Here is a 25998-nt window from a genome sequence, read left to right as displayed (position 1 = left end):
CTACAGTACATGACAGCTCAGAAAGTGCACTGTGCCAGACATGGGGTGAAACAACATTCAGGTTAGCTACTCACACACTACTACACGCTACTATTAGGCTAGTAGCATTGCCTATGACAGTGGTAGCTGGACACTTCCCATTATCAGACCCTGTTTTCAGGTACTTAAAGCTTTGCCGAACTTCAACCATATGAGAGATTTTTCTTGCCCATGTTTGCCTCCAGCTGGTTATTATTACTGTTTTGGGTAATTACAGCCAAAATGTCTTAGCAGCTCTCAGAGATGATGCTACAGAACAATGCCTTAATTCTGGCATTTCCTAACTTGTGAGTGCTCAACTTTGCAACCTTTGTAAGATTCTTTCAGCACAGTTCGTGCGTGTTAGGTAGTTGTAATGGATCACAGTCTTTTGAATTAAAAAAAAAAAGCCTTGCTAACACAGAGCTGAGCTACTAACCAATGTTCCCTCTAATATGTTTCCATCCATGTGCGGAATAAATTTTGTTATGTGCACCAGGGTACGATCAGATGTGCACCACCAATAGAAACACACACTGCTAGAGGTCGGTGGCTGTAGGTACATTCTTAACTGTCTCGGCTGCACCTGAATCTCTCTTGGGCAGCCACCCAAGCACTCAGTGTAGAGGGAAGACTGCTGAGAACTCCTGCTTCAGAAAGCTTCGTGTAAGGCTATGCATGCAAGTATGTTCGAGGAACTGCACAGAAGCCCTGTGGAGGGCTGGGATTTTGGGGAGAGGATGTGCCCAGGTGCAAGAGAATGATTTTAGCATCATCAGGGCAGATTGCTACAGGAGGCAGTCTTCTTGCAGAGCGAGTGCACCCAGACAGATACGACACTGGAATGGTTTTTCCATAAGGTTTCACCAGCCATGAGTTGGAGAATAGGTACCATTCCCTGCCTTTGGGAACAGGGTGTGTGCATCATTGTAGACTGAACTGCCTTCATGGGCTGGACATAACCTAACAAAGTCCATCCAACATGCATGCACCTGCCCTCACTAACAGCACGCAGGAGGGACAGCTGGAGTGGGGAGGTACGAAGGTATTTCTCCTTCTCATGCGGACTGAATTTCAGGGGGAGCTGAGCATCCACAGCTCCTACTGCAGACAATGCGAGCTGCAGGTTCTTCAAATCCCTCCCAGTTACAGGTACAGGTTGAACCTCTCAAATCCAGCACGCTCATCTGGCAACATCTGCAATCCAGTGCGATTTCAGTTAGCCAGACAACCACTTATCATGGGTGCGGCCAAACGTCCGTGGTCCCATAAAGCTTGTTTACAGCCACCAGTCCTGGCTCTCAGTGTTCTGAGGAGTGATTTAGCTGGAATTTACCCCTAAATGTCTTCTAAGAGCCCAGTAAGCAGTGGGAGTGCTGCTCAGGTGCTAGACAATACTGACCTCCTGTGGGCCGGTAAATTCTCCCATTCGGCACCGGTCAGGTCCCGAGGGTGCCGGATTAGAGAGGTCCAACCCGTAGTTTCCCGTCCCTTGTCAGGAGGCTGCCTTATGCTGTGTGTGGTTAATAGGAAGGACCTCTCACAGGGAGCAGCATCAGACATGGGGCCAGGGAATATTCATGCCCCTCCGGGGTATCTTTGTCCCTCTCCCATGTTCGGGGACACGTGGCTGGTGGGCTGCAGAGCGCTTACCCCAGACGTTGAGGTTGTAGTGCTTTGCTGAGCGGCCCAAGCGACTCAACACCTCACACGTGTATCTCCCCGCATCTCGTGCCTGAGCGCGCTCGATCTGCCAAGGCAAGCAGAGCCGGGGTGGGATTGAGACAAGGACAAGCAGAGTGGCACCTGCCCAGCAGCAGCACCAGAAACACATGCTCCGTCCAGCAGCAGAGCCAAAATCCACCAGCAGCCCAGCCCTGTTGTGCAGGCGGTTCCTGGCAAAAATCCCCTGCACTCTGGGGCAGTGCTGCAGCCATTCATGCTGGGCCCAGCAGAGTCAATGGGCAATGCTGGATTCTCGTGCCTGGGGAACACAGCTCAGGGGAGACGGCAGCAGGTCCATTTCTCCGTGACTCTGGGCCACACGTCCCATGGAAAGGAAGAATCGCAAGCATTGTTACAGGCTGGGGATCAACTGGTTAAGTAGCAGTGCAGCAGAAAAGGACCTGGGGACTACAGTGGATGAGAAGCTGGATATGAGTTAATGGTGCACCCTTGTCGCCAAGCAGGCTAATGGCACACTGGCGGGCATTAGGAGGAATATTTCCAGCAGATCTTTATTTGGCACATTTGAAGCCATATCTGTAGTCCTGCATCCTGTTCTGGGCCTTCCCTCCCACAAGTACAGAAATGATGTGGATGTATTGGAGTGGATCCAGCGGAGGGCAAGGAAAACGTTTAGGGGGCTGGAGCACAAGACCTATGAGGAGAGGCTGAGGGATCTGGGCTTATTTAGTTTGCAGAAGAGAAGAGTGAGGGGTGATTTGATAGCAGCCTTCAACTTCCCTGAAGTGGGCTCAAAGGGGATGGAGAAAGGCTGTTCTCAGTAGCGACAGATGGCAGAACAAGGAGCAATGGCCTCAAGTTGCAATTGGGAAGGTCTAGGTTGGATATTATGAAAAACTATTTCCCCAGGAATGCGGTCAAGCACTGGAATGCGCTACCCAGAGAAGTGGTGGAATCTCCATCCCTAAAGATTTTTAGGTCCCAGCTTGTCAAAGCCCTGGCTGGGGTGATTTAGTTGGGGTTGATCCTGCTTTGGGCAAGGGGCTGGACTCAATGACCTCATGAGGTCTCTTTCAGCCCTAAGATTCTATGATTCTGTGGTAATTCCCTCCTAGGCCAGGCTGGCGAGACACAAGCCACGTCTACACTTACTAAAAACTTCTAGATGGCCACGCTAATGGCCAAATCGACGAATACTTATCAGGTGCTGAAATGCACGTTCAGCGCCACATTAGCATGCTGCCGGGCACGGCACTTTGGAAGTGCTGCGTTCCATTCGCTCACGGCTCGTCTACATGGGGGTCCTTTTTGAAAGGACCCTGACAACATCGAAATCCCTTTATTCCTATCAGCTGGACTTAGCATGGCCATTTCAAAGTTTTTGGTAAGTGTCGACGTAGCCACAATGACCCATTGCCTGGTGGCCAGGGCACAGACACGTTTACTGCAGAACAGTCACCTGGAGAATGGTCCCGTTGGCAGAGGGTGAAGCTCCAGGGTGCTGCGGGAGAAGGTGGCCATCCTTCAGCCAGCGGCGCACAGGGGAGGGAGTAGCCTGGCTCTGGCATTCCAGGCTCACAGAATAATTGACGATGACTGAGATATTCAGCTCCTCCCCAAGGACGGTGGGGGGCCCTGGAAGAAAGCATCCCTGGGGTGAGGACAAGAGGGACATGGCTCCTTCACGAGGCCTATGCCAGGAGTGGGGCTACTGAATGAACATACTGGTGGATTCCAAACTTTCCCTCCCACCTCCGTCCTAGACACTGGACTGTAATGTGGAAAGGCCAGTGTTCAGCTGGCCAGGACAGATGGGCCAGGGCTCAAGCAGTTGTTCATTTGTAACTGACACAGCAAGCTCAGCGGTGCCAGGGCTAGGAACGACCAAGCCTTGGCACAAGTTAAGCACTGGGAAAGGCCGGGGCCCCTGAAGGCCAGCCCCATGGCAGTGCCCTGAGAAGTGAATGGCCTGGCAGTCATGCTACACAGGGCTTGAGGATGATCAATGCTTGCCAGGCTTTAGCCAACAGCCAGATTGGCTCCTCTTAAGCCTTGCAAGCTGCAGAGCCAGCAAGACGGGAGTCACTAGACAGCGGCGGGGGGGAACTGGGGTCTGAGCCAGATTTCTCAGCTGGGGGGCAGGAGGGGGCCGGAGAGGGCTGCACTCACCTTGCACCCGCAGCACAGCATCCCACCTGTCCTCTCCCACGGCACTGATGGCGACACAAGAGTACGTCCCCGCGTCCGAGTGCTGCACACTGGGCAAGGAGAGGACACGTCCCCCGGACAGGATCTGCGCCGTCTCCAGAAAGGGATCAGTGAGCTGAGAGCGGAACTCCAGCCTGCTGCTGAGCATCCAGCTTCCCCAGGCAGCGGGACGGGGAAGCACAGAACGGCACGTGCTGGGAGCTTGCACTAGGCCTGCCGCCTGCAGCGGCCCCCAGCTTAACAAGAGACTCTGGGCCCATCCACACCCCCCTCCCACTGTCGTCTCCCAAGTTTCAGCAGCAGGGAGGGATGGGAGGGCTCAGCAAAAGCCCCTGGGAGGAAGGGTCCATGTTCTACCGCAGTGCACGGGCACACAGCTGCTCCCCATCAACCCTCGCTACCATCTCTGTCCCGCCTTCGGGCCAGCCAGCACCTCTTAACAGGAGCCATCAGAGCAATGTGCCAGCTAACTGCTTACATCCATGTGTGAAATAAACGCTGTTACACGCACCAAGGCATGTGTGGATGTGCACCACCAGTAGAAACAAGCCACTGGCTGTGGGCGCTCTGCTAATCAGCCGGGTGGCATTTGAATCTCTCCTGAGTGGCCACCCCACTGCTCAGCTTACAGGGAGCCCTACTCAGAACACAACTTGCAGCAAGCCACGAAACACGAGTTGAGGGGGAAACCAGCAGGGGAGGCAGCTCTGTGGCCCTATGCCCAGCTCTGCCAGCGTGGGAAACTTCAATAGACTGATGGGCGGGGTGGCAGGAGGTGCTGAGCACAGGCCTGAGAGCCAGGAAGGATCCAAACAGTCCCTTCTGAAGGTTCTAAACTAGCTGTCCACACTGACCTGCAGTCCCCTGGGTGCCGCGCTGGAAACAGGATTGCCGTCTTTCAGCCACACCAGTGTGGGGGCAGGGATCCCTGCAGCCTCACACGCCAGCTCCACCCGCTCACTCGGTGCCACCGTGACAAGGCTGGGGCCTGAGGTGATCTGGGGAGGCACTGGGGAGGCCAAAGGCAAGTGCAGAGTGTCACCAGGACACAAGGAGGGGAAAGGAAAGAACCAGGGGCGGGCAGAGGTGTGTTGGTAAGACCTGTGACACTGAGCCCCTGTTATTTTCTATGGAAATATATTCTTGAATATGAACAGGCATAACCCATATATATTTTATGCAAAACAGGACAAGTAACCTTATCAATTAAGAGCTTGAGAGCCCCTGAATATATATATGCTATTTGTGTGCATGCATCAGTCTTGAATGGGAAGTTAGAATTTTTAAGTGGAAATTTGTTTTATTAATGTAGGTCTTCTAGTGAAAGCCATTAGTGGCATTTAAGGAACTTAGTGGCTCGGTGCTCAACTTAGTCATCTGTGAATGGCTTTGTTTTTCCTGTACCGCTGAATTGTGATTGGTTCTACAAAGACATGTGACCATGCCACCTAGTGCTGTAATCCATGCTGAATTTGGTATTTTTGCATATGGCAGGGAGAACTGAGCAAAGGATTCCTGCCCTTGGGAAATTCTATTTAAGAAACAGGAAGCAAAGGATGACTGTCTTCCACTGGTTTTACAAACTGCTCCCTTCCACAAGAGGACACATGAAAGCCGCACAACAGGCTACATGTGGCCCTGGAAACAAACAACACTAACAAGGGGAGAAGCTCTTAGACATGGGCCAGGGAAAAGATCAGTTCCGCACTGAAGAATTTTATTAGGACTAGGGCAAGGAATTATGATTTGTAACAATTTCTCTTAGTGTATTAGGCTTAGCTGGCATAGTCTGTTTATTTTACCTTAGTAACTTACTTTGATCTGCCTGCCATCACTTGCAATCACTTAAATCCCACTTCTTATACTTAATACAAACAGTTTTGTTTATATCAACCCCAGTGTAAATAACTGTTGCCTGGGGGAGGAGCAACAGCTATGACTCTATCACACTGATAACGAGACCAAACTTAACAGCATTTCTCTGAGTGCAGAACTTTTACACAGAGTAAGACAGATTTATTTGGGGCTTTGGTCCTTATTTGATGCTGTGCTCCTGGGTGCTGACAAGTTCCTGTAGCTGAGCCCTCCCAGAGCAGAGCAGTGGTCAGTGTCTGTTATTCTGGTGGGGATGGGGGGCTGTTACCCCAACTCTGTGCTTTTGCTGGGAGAGACAAGAGCTTTTGGCCTAGAAGGACAGGTTGGTGGCACGCCCGAGGGCAGGTAGGTGGACTCAGTGGTACAATCAGCACGTCAGTCTCTAGGGGATCTCTGTGATCCAGTGGAATAGGCCATGTGACAAGTTGGGACTTCCCATTGGGGTTAAAATCCCAATCACCAGTACTGGGCCGGGGAAAGAACCCTGCAGGAGGGGGAAAAGGAGAGGCTCTAGCCCTGCAAGAAGAGACGTTTAGCATCCCTGCTGAAAGCAAGGGCAAGTCAGGAGAGTCTGGATCAGCAACGGGCAACCTCAGCTAGCGAGTGGGCTGCTCAAGTGGCCCTTCTTCATCTCAGCCGGCAGCAGGATTGCTGTAAGCAAGAGGTTCTCCTGAGAGAGGACAGTTTTGCTAACTGCATACCTAGAATTTGCAGAGTGTACCGACTGAACCGCAACAGCGCTTTGACTGGCTGCAGAGGGAGCACCCGGCTCTCACAGGCAAAGTTGTGCACAGTCAACACGCACCTCACTTCACATGCCCTGGCTTTCTGGGTGTGTCACTTTAGCAACACTGTAGGAAGAAACCTATGTGGATGGAAACCAGTGGAATATGGCAACCCTGGGCATGGGCGACAGTAAACAAAACGTCTTGCAGGCCGCACGCAGAAACCTGACAGGCTGCGTGTGGCCTGCGAGCCGCTGTTTGCCCACCACTGGGCTGGATTCCGCTTCCTCCAGAGTGAAAGCCTCCTTGGGGAGCAAGAGTCATGGAGGAGCCCAGGCCAAAGCTGAACTAAAGGTCTTGAAGGAGCTGAGGGTTCTGTGGGAACCAGTGAGGCGACAGGCTAGATTCTGGGGCTAGAGGTCACCGGGAGAGTACTATGAGGGTGGCCTGAAGTGGTTGGGCAGTGCAAGGCATTCTGGGATGTCACACGGTCATTGCTGGGAAGGGCATGAGGGAGGGAGGTTAATGGCCTGGCCTAGAAGAACCTAGCTGTGAACTACCCGGCACCTAGACAAACTCTCCTGCTTCTGATCGGAGATTGTTTCGTGGGGCAAAGGGATGTGCGACTGAGAGCCAGCAGGGACAGTGGGCACAGACCAGGGAGTCTCTCTGACCGGTGGGAAACCAGAGACATGCTGGCACCCCTCTGGCTCACTGGGTCACTCACCAGTCACCTGCAGGTTGTAATGGAGCTGGCTGCTGCCTGCCACGCTGGATGCCACACAGTGATAGCTCCCTGCATCCGAGACCCGAGCCCGCTCGATCTGCAGGCGCCGCCCGCCACCTGATAGGATGAGGCCTGGACTGGCTGAGAGAAGCCGAGAGCCCTTGTACCAGGACACATCTGCACGGGATACAAGGAGAGTGGGGGCTGAATTAGTGGCCCAGCCACCTTCACCAGACCATGGACCTGCTGCATAGAACCCCGGAATACTAGAGCTGGAAGGGACCTCGAGAGGTCATCACGTCTATTTTCCTGCCCTCACAGCAGGACCAAGCACCACTCGTTAGATATTTACCCAACCTAGTCTTAAATATCTCCAATGATGGAGATTTCACAATGTCCCCAGGCAATTTAGTCCAGTACTTAACCACCTGTCAGTTAGGAAATTTTTCCTAATGTCCAGCCTAAACTGTGCTGCAATTTAAGCCCATTGCTCCTTGCTCTATCTTCAGAGGCAAAGGACCATAATTTTTCTCCCTCCTCTTTGTATCACCCTTGGCCATCCAGCTGCAGTGCTCTCAGCCTTGCAGCAGATCACCCCTGCAGGGAGCACGGTTGCGTGGATACGACAGATCAGCGTTCAGCCCCCTGCCCTGGCACAGACTGCATACGACTTCGGGGAAGTCACTTGGGCTGTGATATTCAATGGCACACACAAGGGAGCGAAACATTCAAACCCACTGTAATTCAATGGCATCTAAGTTCCTCACTTCCTTTGGGTCCTTTGAAAATCCGGCCTTGGCCTCTCCGTGCCTCAGTTCCCCACAATAATCCTTTGCCCCTCTTGCCCATTTTCATGTAGGCTCTCCAGGGCAGGGAGAATATGCCTGCAGCTTCGTACAGCAGAGGCCCAAGGCGACCTGAGGTAGGGGCAGAAACCTACTAAAACCAACAGTTACTGCTGTGGCTTCAGTCATAGAATCCCCGCAGGGAGGAGGAGTTCCACGTGGCTGGTCCCAGTGCACAGATCTGAGCAGAGTGGGAAGAGATGGGTTGGGAAACCAGGCCAGGCAAATGAGGCAGGAAGGAAGGAGGCCCAAGGAGGGGGGCTGCCTTACTAGGAGTGGGCATTCCAGAGGCCAGGCACTCAAAGGATGCTGGGAAGTTCTCAGGGACAGTCTGGTTCACCTCTCCGGGTTCAATGTTCGGAGGCACTGCAAAGAAACATCACATCAGCACGGCTGCCCTGCACCCCCCCACGCTGGGCCTCCTGCAAGGAGGGAGGAGGTCAGGAGGATGAGATTTGATGCACGCGGCTGTGCCTGGACAGAGGACGGGGCTGGGAGTCACGCCTCCTGGTGCCACACCCGGCTATGGGCAAGAGTGCTGTGTAGGGGTTAGAGCCGGGCTGGTGGTTTGCTAGGACTCCTCAGTCCTATGCCCAGCTCCGCTGCTGAGCAGCTGGGAGGCCCGGGCAAGTCACTGTGACACAGTGAAAGGGGAGGTGATACCGCCTCCCGCAGCAGGGCGCTGGCGGGGTTAACACAGCAGGGCCACAGGATGGAAGGTGCTGCATGAACTGCAAGGACCGCGCTGCTGCTGAGCCGAGTCAGTTTCATTTAACAGAGCGAGGGCCGGGAGGGGAGGAGTTTCTCCTCCAGACCGGGAGTGGCTCTGTGGGCCAGCAGCAGCGCCACGTGCTGACTGCCAGGACGAGCCAGGGGCTGGAACATGGGTGCAGCCCGTCCTGTCTTTGGCTCCTCACCCAGCACATTCAGCGTCACGTCTCGCCTCCCCTCCCCTGCAGGGTTCGTCGCCACACAGGAGTAAACCCCTTCATCCGCCACGTCCACCTTGGCGATCTATGGGGGAGACGGGGAGCGCAGTGGGGTGTCCATGGTCAGACTCATGCCCCACACAAACATACTAGCCACGAGCATGGTCACATCCTGCAAACAGGGCAGCAACTCCCTGCCAGGGCATTGGGCAATCTTCTTTCTGCCACAGCGCTGCCAGCCACCCTGCTCAAATGCACAGCTCCCTGCTGTGTCAGCTGTGAGCTCCCCCAGCCGCGCCTTTCAACCCCTGCCGTTGCAGCTCTCCGAGAGGGACGTAGCACTGGTCCGATATGCACGAGGCTGAGACCAGCCTTGTTTCCAGTTGTCCCCCAAAGCCCAGCCTGAAGCCAGGACCCCAGAGGCAACAGGACACTACAGAGCATTCGGTGTGGCCTCTTCTACAATCACATATGATTTTTGCAGCACTGGGTCTGCTCCCCATTCCTCTCCCTGGGCAGCAGCTGCACCCACCCTACCTGCAGAAGGCTGCCTGTTGCCTGGAGAGCAATTCCATCCTTCCACCAGCTGAGGCTGGGCACTGGGATGCCGGTGGCCTGGCACTGAACAGCCAGCGAGTGACGAAAGGCAACGTTGACCTCTTCTCCACCCACCACGCTGACCGACGGGCGCTCTGACAAGAAACAAGGGAGGGGGGAGGTGGCACCTCACAGGCCCATACTAGTCTCACCCATGGGGAGGTGGATGTGAGACACGGAGGGTCAATGGTGTCATGTAATATGCCAACAGGCCTAAAGGCCTTAAAAAGTCTCCTGCACACCTCAGAGAGCAAGAGTGGGAACTCCCATCCCTGTGGAACAGCCTGTTACAGCCTTGGACTCCGTAAACATAGATGTGAGATAGACATGCCATCTCCCGACTCCTGGGTTTAGACGTGGGACCCTAGAGAGGCCAGTAACCAGGACAACCTTGGCTTCAGCCCCGTGAGAACGTGAAAAGTGGCTTTGAGCCAGTATGCGCACATAGCCAAGGGATAAAGTCACTGGGAGGTCCCACCCGCAGCTGAATTTCACCAGGAAATCTTGGCCTCAGGAGTGCCCTGGACTTTCCCCCAGCTGGAGCAACATCTACTGTGGCCCTGATGTGAGGCACTTGGGAACCGGAATGCCCCGCGGCAGCATGCCAAATAGCCGCTTGTCCAGACCTATACACCCCTGCTGTACATGGCTTATTAATGTGTACCTTGTGAATAATTTGCAGTAACATTAGTATTATTATCCCTAATCACCTCTGCGTTGAAGCGAATCCCACAAATCCTGTCCAGGCTTGGCCTTATGAGTTGACAAACGGGTCTGTCCTTCAGTCACTAGAAGCTCTGGCTGCTCTCTCCTTTATATGTGAGGATGGGACCCACCAGGCCTTTACTCTGGTGACTGTTCCCGCCAACCACCCCCTCATGGGATATACACAATTCCACTGCCTCCGTCCTCCAGTAGGAGCCTCCATGACCCACCCACATGCACTATTTGTCTGGAGCCGACCAGAGCGCCTTCTTCAGAAGCATGGAGCGGGAATCAAACTCATTCCTGAACCAGCGATCCTGGAAACAGCCTTCCAGAGGCTGGCTGAGATCTGGCTTCCTGTCTCTTTCTCAGCTGTGTCAGTGCTAAGCCTGGGACTTGCTTCTCCCACAGGTAGGTCAGGAGAGCCTTGCTCACCTTGTACCAACACCTGCACCTCTGCTCTGGCTCTGCCCCCATCACTGAGGGCTTCGCAGGCGTAGTGTCCTCCATCATGGAGCCTCACCCGGGGAATCCAAAGCATCCTTCCATCCTCTGCCTCCTCCGCCCCCTCCAGCTCTCTGATGGGCTGGCCATTCTTCAGCCACCTAGGAGAGGCAACGATAGGGGAGTGCTTACTAGGTGAAGAGCAGTGGCTCTCCCACCCGCCTCCTAGAAGGAGGCCTGCTGCCCGCCAGACAAGGAACAGGGGAACAGCGAGATGAAATGGCATCAAGGGGTGGAGTCATGGGGCAGCTGGCAAGGTTTGCTATGGGTAAAGCATCTCACATCCCCTAGGTACCTGAGGCAGAAAAAGTACCTAAAAAGGTACTTGAGTAAAAGTACACTTGCTGGGGATGGGGAATATACTTAACTACAAGTCACCAGCGTCTTTTTGGAAAACTACTTGAGTTTGTTTGTTTTCCCTCCCCCCCCCACCCCCAGGGTCTCACTCACACTCTCACTCTTACACACACACATCACATCTTAATTGTACTCAAGTATCCAGACGTGAAAGCTGCAGCACTTTTACTCAAGTAACTTTCTGGGTACTTTCCCCACCCGCGCTAGGTACACGGGGTATTTCAGCGTAGAGCGGCAATGGGTAACCACCCATTCTGAGTGGGCCGCACGAGTGCCCCTCCTTCACCTCAGTGCGCTGCAGCAGCCCGTGATCCACTGGGGCTCCCCCTGCAGTCCCGTGGCCCTGCTCCCATGTGCCTCTCATGCACTGGGACACTGGAGGCCCCCCCTCCTTCCCACCCAGAACTGGAACAGCCACGAATAAGGGGCTAGCCAGGGGGTCCATGGGCCGCAGGGGTAGCCCAGTGGGCTGCAGGTTGCCCACCATTAGCACAGAGCCTGCTGGCAGCTGTGCCCAAGAAAGAGGGCGCTACCGCGGGCAGAGGAAGGGGAATCAGCATAACACCCTTCTTAACTCACGGGAGGGCTCCCCCCACTGGCAAACAGGGGCACTCAGCCCAAGTCATGCCACTGGCGTTAGGCGGTTGGGTAGAGCTGCCTGTGGGTGGTGCCAGCAGGGGTACGTTCATACCCCAGACCAGAGAGGAGTGGGGCAGGGGATGGGGAGGGGAGCCACTTAACAAGGAAAATTCCAGGGTTGAGGATTTTATGCCTCTCCCCAGTGGGGCATTCCCAGCAGCTCCCCAGTACTGTGAGCAGGTGTCGTGCATTCTGCATTCCTTTGAGATCCCTGGAGTTGCCGAGCCCCAGCACTCAAACGATTAAGGGACCAGAGAGAAGCCTCAGGACGGCCCCAGCAAGAACCCAGCAAGGGCGTCCTTGCTCCCTCCATCTCTGTACTCACTGGACCACGGGGGCAGGGAAGCCTGTGGCACGACAGGGAAGCCTCAGGGAGTCATTCACAATTGCTGTCACATGACCTTCCCCTTCTCCAATCAGCAGCTGGGGAGGAGCTGAGTGGAATAAGAAAGCACAAATGTAAAGTCAGCGGAGAATAACAGGAGTCCAGCCCAACCCAGAGTGTGACCCTCACATAGGAATAAATGTATCCCTGGGGAGCTGCTGGGCGCCTGGAGAAGACAGCAAGGCTCCCAGGGGAGCTGGGAGCAGCCAGGGAGACAAAGTCAGGATCCCTGAGGGTCTTGAGAGTCGCCAGGAGTCTGAGAGAAATACACGACACAAGTCAACCCCACCATGGTGAATCCATTCAGAGCTCCTCGGTGCCATCCACTCGCCAGCCCAGCCTGGGCGGCTGCTGGGCAGCAGATGCTGCGCATGGCCATGGCCCTGTCACAGCCCTCTAGGCACGCCATGCTGTTTTCCAGCCCTGCAGCCAACGCAGTATCACCCCCACTCCCCACCGTCGCCCAGAGACTGACCCTGAATGACCACTGAATAGTGGAGCGCCCTCTGCCCTGCCGGGCTGCTGGCTAAGCAGGTGTAGGTCCCTCCTGAGCCCTCCGAGACGCTCTCGATCCTCAGCACTGCTCCACCTCCTAGGATCTGCGTCCCATTGCTCTCGGCCAGCGGGCGGCCGTCTTTGAGCCAGGAGAGGGCAGGCGGGGGCTGGCCCCTGGCCGAGCACTCCAACGCCAACAGCTGGCCCACTGCTGCTGCCACGGTCTGGCCCGCTTGGCTGTTGCCTTCAATATCAGGTGGTACTGCAGAGGCAGGGGAGACATGGAGAGCATTTTTTAGCATGGAGCCAGCAGAACAGGGAGAACAAGTGTGGCGTGGCCCTCGTGCTCTCAGGCCCGGGGCCACGTGGCTTGGGAAGCCATACCATACACCTCCAGCCTCATGGCCTTCTCTGCCACCCCCGCAGCATTGGTGGCCCGGCAGGTGTAGAGCCCCGTGTCAGACTCCTGGGCCCGGCCGAGCTGCAGACCTCTCCCCCCGCTGGTGTAGGCTGCCTGGGCGCTGGAGACGATGGGGCGTGCATCTTTGAACCAGGTGATGGTGGGAGCTGGTGAGCCCTGAGCCTCACACAGCAGCCCGACGGGGCGGTTTAACAAGGCCACGACATCCGCCCTTTCGCCGGAGCCCAGAATGGTTGGGGGAGCTAGAAAGGCAAACACATGAGGAGAGTGAAACACAGGGGACACCAAGAGGCGGCTGCACTGCTCCCCTGTGAGGCTGGGTGGAGGAGGTTCCTGGCTCCACGAGGGCAGGGAAGGTGCCATCACATGGAACCCCTGCCAGGTCCACACCTGGTCCTTTTAGACCAGACTATGCCAAGCAACTCCTACAGACGCAGCAGCGAGGTGATGAAAGGAGGACTCTGACTGCTGGAAGGGAGCAGGGCAGCATGGCCAGGAAGCTCAGCCAGCTACACACATGCGGGGAGCATGGAGGCTCAGGGACCAAGGGCTGGTGGTGAGGAACTGGGGGAGGAAAGGCGAAGTCAGTTAAGGGCAGCGCATTGGTGTGATGCAGCCATCAGTCACCGAGTAACACAAGAGAGCAGAGGTGGGCAACAAGCCGGAGATGGTTCACTGGGGTTAGCCCCTGGTGGGCAGCCAGCGCTTTAGCTACCTCCACCTCTGCAGGTACGATCACTCCCATTGGCCGTGGATCTCTGTTCCCAGCCAATGGGAGCTACCGGAAGTGGCACGGACTGGGACATCGCTTCCTGCGACTTCCATTGGCCGGAAAAAGTGATCTGTGGCCAAGAGGCGCTGCAAGCAGCTGTACCTGCAGAGGTGCAGGCAAATAAAGCAGTAACGGCCCGCCGGGGGTTAACTGGCAAACTGCGTCTGGTCTGTGTACTGATTATTGCCCACCACTGCAAAAGAAGGCTCTCACCCACCCCAAAGGTGCACGTCACGGATGAGAGCAATGGGGAGCTGCAGGCTACCAGCCCTTGACCCCCTGCCACCACCACGAGACAGCCCCAGGGCACGACACAGAACTGGGTTGCCAATTACTTAACCTAGACTTGGCCTGAAGGACCCTGGAGGAAGAGATTAGGGGAGAAAACTTCTCCCTGGGAACACTTCCGCTGCAGCTCGGAGCAAGCCCAAGCTTGGGCAGACAGACTCGGCAGCGGGGCTCCAACTAGGACACTAAAACTACTTTCAGTGGTGACTCCAGCTAGGCCCCCGCACTCCCCACCCCTCCCCAGCTCCGACCCTGCAGGTCAGGAGGGCTTGAGAACCACGCCTGCATTGCCGTGTCTCCGTCTGCCTCTTTTAGCACACCGCCTCCCCAGGCCGAGAGGCTCTCTCCAAGCTGGAGTGCGGCCAGATCTGCTGTCGCTCTCTCTGCTGCAACCTGACGCTCTAAGAGCAGGGCACAGAGGACGCTCCACGTTGGGAACTTACTGAGAATATGCAGTTGGAAAGTCTTGGTGTCCTGGCCAGCCCGGTTGAAGGCCAGACACTGGTACTCCCCTTGGTCTCCCAGCTGGCTGGTCTGGATCCTCAACACCTGTCCCTCCTCCAAGAGCTGGATGTGAGAGTCCATCTGGGCAAGAGGCCTAAGGACACAGAAGCCTTACAAATACTAGGCTGGGAAGCAGGCACAAGACTGCAGCCGGAGAGCTGAGCCTGCTGCACCCAAGCCAATGGGGCTAGTGAATCCTGGGAGATTTCATCCTTGTTTAACAACTGCAGTGCCAGCGAAAGGTGCTGGAGACCAAGACCTCCTCTGCCCACAGAAATGTGCAGGAGCTTTTGCAGTTGTTGCGCCATCTGTCTCCACCCTGGCGTGCAAGCCCCAGGTTCAGAGGGAGGGGTCCGGTCCGGTCCACAGGCTCTCTGGATAAGATCCACTGCTGAATTCAGCAGCTCCCAGGGCAGAGCCACCACCGTGTGCTGCAGTGTCCCACAGAGAACACGGCAAAGCCACTCCCTGGCGGGAGAGCCAGCCTGGCCCGCAGCTCACACGGATCGCGTCACATGCTCTCCGACAGGCCTGTGACTGGGAGGGACCTGCGCCAGGGAGGAGAGGCTGGAGCTCTGTGCTTGGCCTCCGTGCTGAGATGGTCCCGGGTGGGCTCTGAGGTGGCTGTTCTGAAGAGGTGGCCCTGCCCATTAGAAGCAGATGGAGAGGTCCCTGGGCGTCCAAAAGCACTTTCTCTGCTCCTGAAGCCTATTGGATGACTGTATGTAGCACAGGGTCACTAACACCAGCCCTGGTTTCCCCCCACCTGGAGCTTCAACCCTGCGTCACGCTGCCCGTCAAACCAAAGCTTTCTGCAGCCTCTAGCCGACCAGAGCGGGCCAGATCCCCTCGCACTGGGGAGCCCCAGCCAGCGACTCGCCACAGACCCTGCACACTTACCGGCCATCCTTCATCCACTCCACCTGGGGAGGCGGCACTCCCGAGGCCCGACACTGCAGCTCTGCCTCAGAGCCCGCCAGCACCGACACATCAGGGGGCGACCCCGGCCCATGTACCACGGGCGAGACTAGGGGAGGAAAGGAAGGAGGAGATCCCCAGAGAGCCACGAAGACAATGGCCAAGGATATGGGTGATGAGGGGCAGGCAGACTGAGAGGGCTTTAACAGCTTTACTGCTGTTTATAAGGTGTACAGGAGTCTGAAGCTGCAGGTCAGTTTCACTGACCTCCTCCCACTCACTTCCAAGTGCAGTCCAGGGAGATGCAGGAGAACAACTATCCCCCAGCATCCGACAGGGCAGCTTAGCAAAGGAAAGGCAGGTGTGAACGGAAAACCTCTGCACACCCTGAATGCAGTGCAGCCACTGCCAGGCTTCCCGCTCCGCAGAGCTTCTCCTCTTTACCGCCTCATTCAACACTTCACATTTAATGAATGCTACACACGTGGCCAAAGTCAGACCTGGAGTAAGAGGGTGCAATCGGCAGGAAGTCAATGGAGCTGCACTTGCTCACTCCACGGTCTGAATCTGGCCCTGTGGATTCAAACAGGTGTGGGGAGGTGGCAGAGTGGCGGCCCCTCTCCAGAGGGACTGTCAGCACGCTGGCCAGTTAGCCCCGAGGGGAGGCTGGGACACTCACTCCCACCAGTCCCCAAAGAGATTTCGCTGGTTTGAGCAGGCACACTCTTCTCTGGGACAGAAGGAGGCTGAGGCCCGGGACTCACCTAGAACGAGGACGTGGAAGTGTCTCTGTGCCTCACCGACCCTGTTCACAGCTCTGCAGGTGTAGGACCCTGCGTCCTCCTTCCGGATCTTGTGGAACCCCATGGCCTGTGCTCCACTGCGGAAGTGGAGGCTGCCGCCCTCTGTGAGCTGGAGGGAAAGAGCTAGAATTAGGACAAGGACGGAAGCTGCTTTACCCTCTGCTACCAGCCACCCAGGTGCGCATCGGAGCCTTGATTCCCTGGGCCGTTCTCCAGTCCTGGGCTGGGACAGCACCCTCTGCCACCAGTGTGTCTGCTAGCTCCCTTCTCCCGCAACTCACCAGCTGCCCATCCTTGTGCCAGGTGACTGTGGGGGCTGGGCTGCCAGAGACATCACAATCCAGCGTCAGGGGCTGGCCAGCCAGGAGGGAGATATTCCTCTGGTGGCCGCCGCCTCTCAGCTCAGGGGGTGCTGTGAAAGGAGAGGAACAGCCGCATCCGGAGAGACATGAGCAGAGGAAAGCAGAGCTGGCTCACCCGGCTACTGCCCACCCTTCAGCGGAACACGCATCCAACCTGGCAACTCACCCTGCCACTTCAGCAGGAACCAGGATACACAGACCAACCCGGCCATCAGTCCAGGGGCCCACCCGCCCCTCCGGCACTATGGCAGAGGGCTCGCCCGCACCTACCAGGTGTGTCCAACAGCAGACTCTCCAGCTCACGAACGGCAGGTCTGTGCCTGCGTGAAAGCTGGTTGCAGGCAGCTAACAAAGAGGGTGAAGTGACCTTAGCTGGAGCACTGAGGGCCTGGGGTGGCTAAAAGTTCCTTGGCACCAGGGCTGGGCATGCGGAGACAGGACAGGTGGGGAAGCTCTGCTGCCCCACCCTGTACGCTGCTGAGCTGACCGTGCTCAGAGAGCAGGCTGAGGGGGAGCTCAGTGGCTGAGCAGCCTCCAGGACCCAACGTGGTGAGAATAGCCCCAGTTACTACTTGACGGCTGGGAAGTGGGTGGGCCGAAGTTCTCCCACTGCTCAGGTCCCTCCCGCAGCTGAGTGAGGGCGGCTACTGGACCCAGAAACCAACAGCTTGCTCATGACAATCAAGGAGAAAACAGGGGCAGGGACACGGGTCACAGGTTTAAAATGAGGAACCAAAGGGGGGGACAGGGCAGAGAACACCAGACAGCACCTTCTGCTCTACAAAGACATCAGTTTCCCAGTGAGACCGGTTTGTTTCTGCATCACTGGGCTCTGGAGCCTGGCCTGCATCCTCCCTTCTCACCGGTGGGAGAAGCTGCTAGGAGCCCTTTTCACACCAGCACTGGCAGCTCCTGGCTTGAACATAATGCCAAAACCTTCCCAATACGTTTGTCCTGGACACCCCTCTGCCCGTCCGCCCCCTCTCCGCACGGCAACGGGATGGCAGATGAGCACACCCAATGCTCTCCAGGACATGTAAAATTAGGACTTTGTGCTCCAACTTCCCTCCCCTCATATGGCTCCACCAGCTCTGCTCCAGACAGCCGACCAGAGTCCAGACCCCGCTCCCAGGCCCGGTCACAGCTTCGGTCCCCCCGCCCCCGGCAGACAGTTCTTGCTGCCACCTGAGGTTGGAGAACGAGGCTGGGACATCAGAAGTGGGTGTGGCCCAATCTGCTGCACCCAAGCACCGGACAAATCCCCAGCCTCCGAATCTGCTCCATCCCTTTAGCCTCCTCTCACCATACACCACAAGCCTGGTTCTCCTCTGCACAGAGCCGGCCTCGTTGGTCGCCAAGCACGTGTAGTCTCCGCTGTCGCTGGGCAGCACAGAGCCAATCACCAGAGAGCCCTCATTCAGCACCGAGGAGCGTGGGAAGCTGGCCTGCAGCTCAGCGGAGTCCTTTAGCCACCGGACAGCCGGCTTGGGCAGGCCTGTGGGACAGCCAAGGCAGGGAGTGGGGGGGATCAGTCAGACAGCTGCAGCTTCCTCTAGGTGAGAGCGGCTTGTGCAGATGCCCTGTTTCACTGCCACTCCTTGAGGCCCCATCATACTCCTGCACCCCAAGGTTCAGGAAAGTAGAAGCTGCAGGGTGGGTACCACCAGTCAGAGGTAGAGCTCAAGGCACATCCCTCCAACACAGGGTGGTGCGCACATCCGGGGGAGTTGTCCAAGTCCTCTCCTATCCAGCGTCCATTCCTGCTACCTGGCCAGGGACGGCCAGACCCAATCCCCCAGGGCCTGTCCAGTGGGCCCCATCAGCGCAGCCTTGGGTGGCCAGTCCATCCCACACAGTAAATACTTGGCCCACTGAGAGTTTCTCCCAGAGCCCTTTCAAAACAGGGGTCTCCCAATCATTGCGGGGGAAATGTCACCCTGCCGACAGCCACCAGGAGGTGCTCCAGGTACATTTTTACTTCCTCACTTCTCTCCCCTGCTGTGCCAGGCTCAGCTAAAGGAAAATTAACAGCACCAAGCCCCTCTGGGGAAAGCCCTCACCCCACCCCTGCCAGAGCACATGGTCTGATGTGCCACTGTGCCCCGCCCCCTCCGCCCAGTCCTTGGCCATGTGGTGCCGAGGGGACCTGGGGACCAGAGGTACCATTATCACCCCCTTGCCAGTGGTGCGTCCAACTTACAGGGGTTGTTGAACGTTCTCATTGCATCAAGGACCACATCTTCCTAGTGAGAGCACCTTGCGGCACCAGCCTCTCACACAGCACGATGCTCCCCTGCCCCTCCCACCGGCCATCTTGTGGTGCCCCACATGCAGAGCTGCCCAGCAGGCACCAACACCAGCTCCTTTCCAGCTGATCCTACAGACGCCCAGGCTCCTCTGGAAGCAGCGGGAAAGAAGGAGCCACTACCATGACCTGCCAGCATGTCACCTCACACCCCCGAGCCAGTCACCCTGGTGGGGTTGGGTTTCCAGGACTGCTGAGCAATGACTAAGAGGATGCTGCCCTGGAGAACATGGCTGACCCTGAAACGTGGACCTGGTGATCCCCAGTTGGAAGACACACCCGCCCTGAATTCCCCTTTGACATCACACACACGCGCAGCAGGCTGTGTGTAAGTTATATTTTATTCTTAAAGCATCACAAAGGGAGGGGACTTGCCCAAAGTTACTCAGGAGCAGTCAGGACTAGAACAGAGCCCGCCTGACTCCCAGGCCAGCATGCTAACCCCTAGTCCACACCACCATTCTAGAGCCCTCTAGACTTGATCTCTTACCTTTGGCAGCACAGGGCAGCGTGACGTTCTCATGGCGCATGCGTTCTAGCAGGACATCTGCACTGTCCTCCAGGTAAGGGGGCTCTGGAGAGCACAAGTTGCACCAATGGCCCTGTGTGTGACTCTCGGGCCTAATCTCCTCGGGGAAAGTTTCTCCCCCGACATCCGGCCCCTTTGGAGACTCATCTCAGGGGAAGAGAAGCAGAGGTATGAACACTGCAGCTCCTGGATGCCAGTTGCATTGGAAGGAGCTAGAGGGGGGAGGCAGGGTCGAGGCGGGCTCCTTGGAGCACCAGGTTCTGGGCTCGCCCCAGGACACCACCCTGCTGGGCTGAGGCAGGTGCTCACTCATTCTGCCACTGAAGAGGATTTAGCACAAAGACCTGCTGGCGGCATGTAGCAGCCTTGCACCCTCCACCCACATGGGAAGGGAGAGGAAGGGCACCCCAGAATCTGGAAGGACCTGGGCCCAATTTCAGCTTTATGCCTGTCCAGAGGACATACCTCACTCTCTTCCCAGGCCAGGCCAGGCCCTGTGCCGGAGGAGGATACTTAACAACTGGCCAGTGGGTGTTGACAGTCCCACTTTGCGCCTGGCCCAGAGGACACCCTCTGTTACAGCCCCAGCTACAGTGCTGGGCTCTACAGCTCAGCCAGTGCAATACCGTCCCTTAGCTGTGGCGGTCGCTGGTTCACGCCCCCCCGTGGGCCATGATGGCAGCCAGCGCACGGCGGCACGTTACCTCAGGGAGCGCAGCAGAAGAGAGCCATGTCACTCACCCAGCACCTCCACCACAAACTCAATGGCATCTTCTCCTGCACTGCTGGCTGCGACACACCGGTACCGCCCTGCATCGGAGACCCGCACGTCCAGGATGTTGATTGTCCCGTCAGGCCCCTCCAGGAAATCCTGGTTACCCACCCTCAGTGGGCTGCCATCCTTGGACCATTGGAGCTTGGGGACTGGATTGCCATGAGCCAGGCAGGGCAGGCCCAGCGGGTGACCCACTAGCACCTTCAGAATCTTGGGGCCTGGCTGAACATGAGGCGGCACTGAAATAAAAACAAGGTAGAGGGAGGAGAGTGCGCCAGGCTGGGAGGAGGCAGAAAGGGCTCCTGGAATCTCCTCTGAGGCAGAGATCTCCGGCTCTGGGTGGTGTTAGACTCATTGGTCCCATTGCACAGAGGGTGAAACTGAGGCATGAAAAGGTGAAGTGACATGCCCAAGGTCTCACAGGGATTCAGTGGTAGGGCCAGGAAGAGAATCTAGGGGCCCTGCATCCTCATTTTCTGCTCTGAACATCACTGCACTGTTCTGCCCTGAGAGGAGGAGTCACAACCCAGTGCTCCCATTTTCATTTCATCCAGGGTTGCTTGAGAATGCTTCAGAGATGATATTCTGTGTAAAATCAGCTCCCTTTCGCACAAAGCTTTCGCTGTGAGGCCTGAGCCATTCCAGATGCATGCCCGTCTGGGGACACATGCCAGTGCTCAGAGAGAGAATGCATATCTGCCCTCTCACAGCGAGAATCATCTACTGTCCTCTCACAGCGAGGAGAGGGCCTCCCTGCCTCACTCTTTGGCTCCAACAGCTGCTGCAGGTGTTACACAATGAAAAGAGGGTCCTGGCCATGTGAGCATTGAAAACTGGCTTTACGGGCACTGGACGCGATCAGCTGGAGGACTCGCTTTGTGAGAGAGACTGGCCAACAGAACCATTATTTCGGGTGCAAGGTACCATTTACCAGTGAGAGGGAACCAGCCAACCAGGGTTCTGGTCTCTTTGAGGGACTTTGGGCAACAGCTGTTAACCGCTGTGTGCCTCAGTTTCCCCCTTTATAAAAGGTGGGGTTTCCAGGGACCCACTTCACAATGGGACTCCGCGTTAATGTTCACAAAGCTCCTGGATGCCACGAGAAATGATTCCCAAGAGTGACGGAACCTGCTCAGAGCCGAGCATCCTCCTGCACTCAATCCCTCCGGCTCAGCGGCCACGGACCGTGCACATCAGTGTATCAGCCCCCTGGAATCACCTCTCCTTTACAAACACGGTCCCCACATCCTCAGCCTGGTCTGTGCTGCTGCAGTTGTTCACATCACATGTCCCTAGCCGCCACAGGCTGCCGTGGGGCTGAACATGCAACGTGTTTACGCCCATTCATAAAACACTCAGCACTGAGACATTTTTAACACGGGCAGTAACACAGGGCTCCTTGTCTACATGCAGCTCAACTCTCACCAGGCTTAGCAGTCCCTCACTGAAACAGATGAACAGTGACTAGAAAGCCAAGTCACAGCTTTGCCTTGTCGGCTTGAAGCATCTTGGACAGCTCTCCCAGCACAAGCCGACACAGGGACCCTCGAGCAAACGACCAGAGGGCTTCACACCCTCATAGGGCATGTGGTGGGGCAGAGCAGGGAAGCCATCCATCAGCACCATGGAGGTGAGACAGGTTCAAGCCAGGGGCACTGTTGGAGGAAGCCAAGTTTGTGGACTGATTGGGCGAAGGGAAGAGAAAGAAACCTGATGACCACATTGAAATGAACTCACAGATCCAGCCAGGACAGCAGATGATGTCTCCTTAAGCATCTCCTGCATTTCTAACTCAGCAGCACTGCCACCCCTTTACAGTACATGCCTGCAGGGCTCGGGGGCAGCAGCAGGATAATTATATTCACAGCTGGCTGCATACAGGGTCCCGTCCCGCTCGCCCATAGCCCCACCGGCTATAGAGATCGCTCTTGTGCTGGTAGAGGCAGGTGTCCACATCCTGTCCGCCGGCTGGAGGATGCAATGATGCACAGGGGCCACTGGGGCTGAGCACAGTCTAAGGATAGGCTCCCACTAGCCTGGCAGGGCATTAGCACTGGCCACAGCTGGGCTGCCCTTGAAGGACCTTAGGGTCCATTTGCACTGGGAAGTTAATGGACCACGTCCTGGGACCTCTCCGAACAAGCCATCTTCTGACCAATTTCAAGTGACACCAGAGGCACCAACTTCTGCTTTCGCGTGGGCGGGGAGGTGGTGCTCGAACCACCCCCCCACTCTGCCCCAGGTCCCACCCCGACTCCATCCTTTCCCCCAAACGCTGCCCCACCTCTTTCCACCCTCTCTCCCAAGTGCACCATGTCCTCGTTCCTCCTCCTCCCGCCTAGAGCCTCTGACCCGGCAAAGCAGCAGCCAGAGGTGCGGGGAGGGTGGAGGAGGCAGAGCAGATCCGCAGGCTGCTGGCAGGTGGGAAGCATGGAGGGGAGGAGGGAACTCGTCTGCTGGTCTGTGCTGAGCACCACGTAATTTCCCCCCCCAGCCCATGGAGTCAGCACCTCTGCGAGACACAGGCAGCGTGCCTGAGACACACCCTGTCCTGCTACATGAGGAAGTGCTGCCAGGATGCCCTGGCCTGGGCATCCGAAGGGCTTTCATCCAGCCGTGCCCGGGCTGCTCTCGCTGGCCCTGAAGCCTTGTCACCCAGACCTTACCTGACGGGCGTGGAAAGCATTTTCCAAGACATCCATTTCACAGCTGGACCGGAGACCGGTGCACCTTTTGACTCCTGGTTCTAACCAAGAGCCCTTCCCCACTGGGCGAGGGGGAGCAGGGGTGTTATTCTTGGAGCGGCCCCTGTACTCAGTGTGAGCAATGGGGTGGTACGGGGTGGTCCTAAAATACCCAGCTGGGAAAGACCCAACAGCAAACACCTCGGGACTAATGCCCAGGAGCCAGCTTGGGGCATAACAAGGGCTAAGGGGGCAGCCCGGTAAGTGGGAGCTGAGGAAACTTCCTGGAACAGCCACTAGGTAGCCAGAGAAGGCACCTTAGGAGGCTCCCCCAGATCACTAGCCCCCTTAAAGAGAGTGCCCTGCTTTCATCCCCAAACATCGCTGCCCCTTCCCCTTAGTGCCTAATGCCAGGGTGAGGGGCACCACACCAACCCCTTGTAAGCTGGGAGGTGAGCTAGGTCCAAATGCCCCCTATATGGAAACACCAACGCCCTGCGAAGGGCTCCTGCTTCTCGCTGCCCATTTCCCATCTAGGACACAGCAGGCAAAGGGTACACAGGACATGACCCCATTGTTCCAATGAGATCTCCTCCCCACACATACATACACCACCACCTTCGCCTCCCACTGGCTGGGACAGTCCGCCCACACCTTGGGACATGCCAGACAGAGCTCTGCTTGAACAGGCACCTTGGACTCGCAGGAGGTAGCTCAGCGAGGAGTTCCCAGCTGGGTTCACGGCTGTGCAGGTATAGAGGCCGCTGTCAGTCACGCTGGGCTCAGCCAGTCGGAGGGAGCCTGAAGGGAGGATGCTGTACCTAGAGCAGAAGAGGACAGTCCATACAGGACGCTCTAAGAAAAACCCACCAGAACTGAGAGAACAGCGTGTGGTCCCTTCTCCGCCTGGGTCTCCTGACAGCTCTCTCTCAGCAGCCAGAGGCGCTACCTCACCAGGAGATGACAGGAGGCCAGGGAGGAGCCCTCCGTACAGTCAGCATCTGTGGAGCATTCCCGTTGTTTGGAAGGTCCCTACTGCTGGAGCACTGTCAGCGTGATTAACGCTGCACAGACCCAGCCCCTGCCCTGAGGAACTTGCAGTCTCTAATGGTCCGGGGAAGGGAGGTTCCTACCCACTCCAAAGACAGCTCCCCTCCAGAGGCCATATGTACCACCCCCAGCCTGGGGCCAACACCAAACCCCACCCTCAGCGTAACCTGGCCCTCCGAACATGGCACCCTCTTCCTACAGCATCCCTGCACCATCCTCCACTGCCTCCCACCAGCTCCTGCCCCGGAGTCACCTGCCAACCCAGGGATACCCTGATCAGAGCCAACTGCATAAGCCTGCCACCACGACTCAGCTGCAGTTATGCAGGGTCTAAGGCCTGGCATCAGCGGATGTAAGGAGTGCGTGCCGAGTCCTTGAACCTGCCACAACTGGACAGGCACCAAAGTCCAGACAGACAGTGCACCAGCTGTGCAATGACCAGGGGACTTTCTTCACAGTCTTGCGAGACCCACGGGGTTCTCATCCTGGAGATGCTCCCACGCATGGCTCCAGTTGTGAAGTGCTTTAGCTCAGCTCCTCCAGAGGAAGGAGCAGAGCTGAAGCCAAACTAGAAGGACGTAGCATCAAAGAGCTGCCTGTGGACGGGAGGTCATTCCTGAGGGTGGCTGAGCTTCCCCTGGAGATGACCTGTTGCTGCTGCAGTTAATCACATGCTTCCCTCCAGCTGCACCATGCCTTGTTGGGGATCCTGCAGACATGACCTCACCACCGCCCATGTCTGCAGACTCCTTGTGGCGTGTTCCCATCAATCAACCCAATGAGTTACGAGGGGAGGCTGTCCCCAGGCAACAAGCAGAGCCAAGGTAAAGGGTCACAGGAGACTGGAAGCCTCACTGCTGCATGGCATTATTACGTGCTGGTAAACAGCTACCACTTTCTGCCCCAGAAGCAGCTGCACTTCAGTGTCAGCTGACACAACGTGTAAGCTCTTAAATCATATTCATCCCAGACATTGCTCCATTTAGTAAATGGGAATACAGTGGGGGTGAATTTAGTCCCTTAACGTTAACTTAATGGAAGATGAAGAGCAATAAACTATTAGGGCTTGCTATGGAGCCGTGAAACGAAAAGCAATTTCCCTCCTACTTCCAGCATCTTTCCATGGCCAGGCCAAATGCTGTAAGTCATCACCAATACACCCCAAGGAATTCCTTCCTGGAAGATCACTGCCTGTAACTCATGATACTACTCAGGGTTTTGAGCCAGGGAAAAGTGGGAGACAGAGATGGGAGATCCATCCACCCACTCATGCAGGACTCAGAATAAAATAGATGTGGGGGTGGCAGCCCTCCAGACCCCTGGGCAAGAGGGAAAGGAGTGGTACATGACTAGTCTAGCCCTGGAATAAACAGTTACCTTTCAGGCCCAGAGATTTCCCTCGTGCCATTCCCGTGCCTCAGCTCACCTTGGACTTGCTGAAACAGACCCGAGGCAATTGCCAGCATAGCAGGGCTCTGGGAACGTGCATGGTTAAAGCAGGACCTTGCCCAGGTCAGGCTGCTCGTGTGTGTTCCAGGCAAGATCCTTGGAGCAGGACTGCACAGCCCTGTGTTTTTGCCAGCACAGGGAGCCCTTTCCTGTGCAGCACTCCCTGGGTTTGGTTTCAGAGAACCACAAGGCTTAGAGTCAGGTGCTTGTGCAAGCAAAGGCAGGGAATGTGTGAGCTTGGCCAATAAAAATCCTGTGGAACACTGAGCACCCTCAACTTCTCACAATCAATGGCAGCTCAGGTCTGTCGCTCAGCTGCCCCGGTCAGGTTCTTAGATTGAAGTACAGACTGAACCTCTGTAAACTGGACTTCCCTCATCCAGCCGCACCCGTGGTCTGGCATCCTCAGTGACCCCATGGGTGTTCTGGGGCTTTCACGGGGA

General features: G+C 56.5%; 1 protein-coding gene across 1 annotated transcript in view; it reads right to left on the bottom strand.

Moving 5' to 3' along the window:
• The window catches only part of HMCN2 (hemicentin 2), a 129673-nt gene that overhangs the window by 63691 nt on the left and 39984 nt on the right, over positions 1 to 25998 (bottom strand). The window contains exons 23-42 of the mRNA XM_075015857.1: positions 23750 to 23877; positions 20339 to 20611; positions 19559 to 19642; positions 18067 to 18258; positions 16683 to 16813; positions 16363 to 16510; positions 15581 to 15707; positions 14620 to 14774; positions 13080 to 13358; positions 12676 to 12957; positions 12141 to 12249; positions 10751 to 10920; positions 9551 to 9705; positions 9002 to 9098; positions 8355 to 8450; positions 7240 to 7416; positions 4767 to 4921; positions 3874 to 3997; positions 3164 to 3339; positions 1672 to 1768 (exon numbers count right to left, since the gene is read on the bottom strand). Coding sequence (XP_074871958.1) covers positions 1672 to 1768; positions 3164 to 3339; positions 3874 to 3997; positions 4767 to 4921; positions 7240 to 7416; positions 8355 to 8450; positions 9002 to 9098; positions 9551 to 9705; positions 10751 to 10920; positions 12141 to 12249; positions 12676 to 12957; positions 13080 to 13358; positions 14620 to 14774; positions 15581 to 15707; positions 16363 to 16510; positions 16683 to 16813; positions 18067 to 18258; positions 19559 to 19642; positions 20339 to 20611; positions 23750 to 23877 — 3155 coding nt within the window. The remainder of the gene's footprint in view (positions 1 to 1671; positions 1769 to 3163; positions 3340 to 3873; positions 3998 to 4766; positions 4922 to 7239; positions 7417 to 8354; positions 8451 to 9001; positions 9099 to 9550; positions 9706 to 10750; positions 10921 to 12140; positions 12250 to 12675; positions 12958 to 13079; positions 13359 to 14619; positions 14775 to 15580; positions 15708 to 16362; positions 16511 to 16682; positions 16814 to 18066; positions 18259 to 19558; positions 19643 to 20338; positions 20612 to 23749; positions 23878 to 25998) is intronic.

The sequence above is a fragment of the Carettochelys insculpta genome, chromosome 21 (genome assembly GCF_033958435.1).
Source record: "Carettochelys insculpta isolate YL-2023 chromosome 21, ASM3395843v1, whole genome shotgun sequence".
NCBI lineage: Eukaryota > Metazoa > Chordata > Testudines > Carettochelyidae > Carettochelys > Carettochelys insculpta.
Note: the sequence above shows the minus strand (reverse complement) of the source record. Positions and strands in the feature narration are given on the sequence as shown.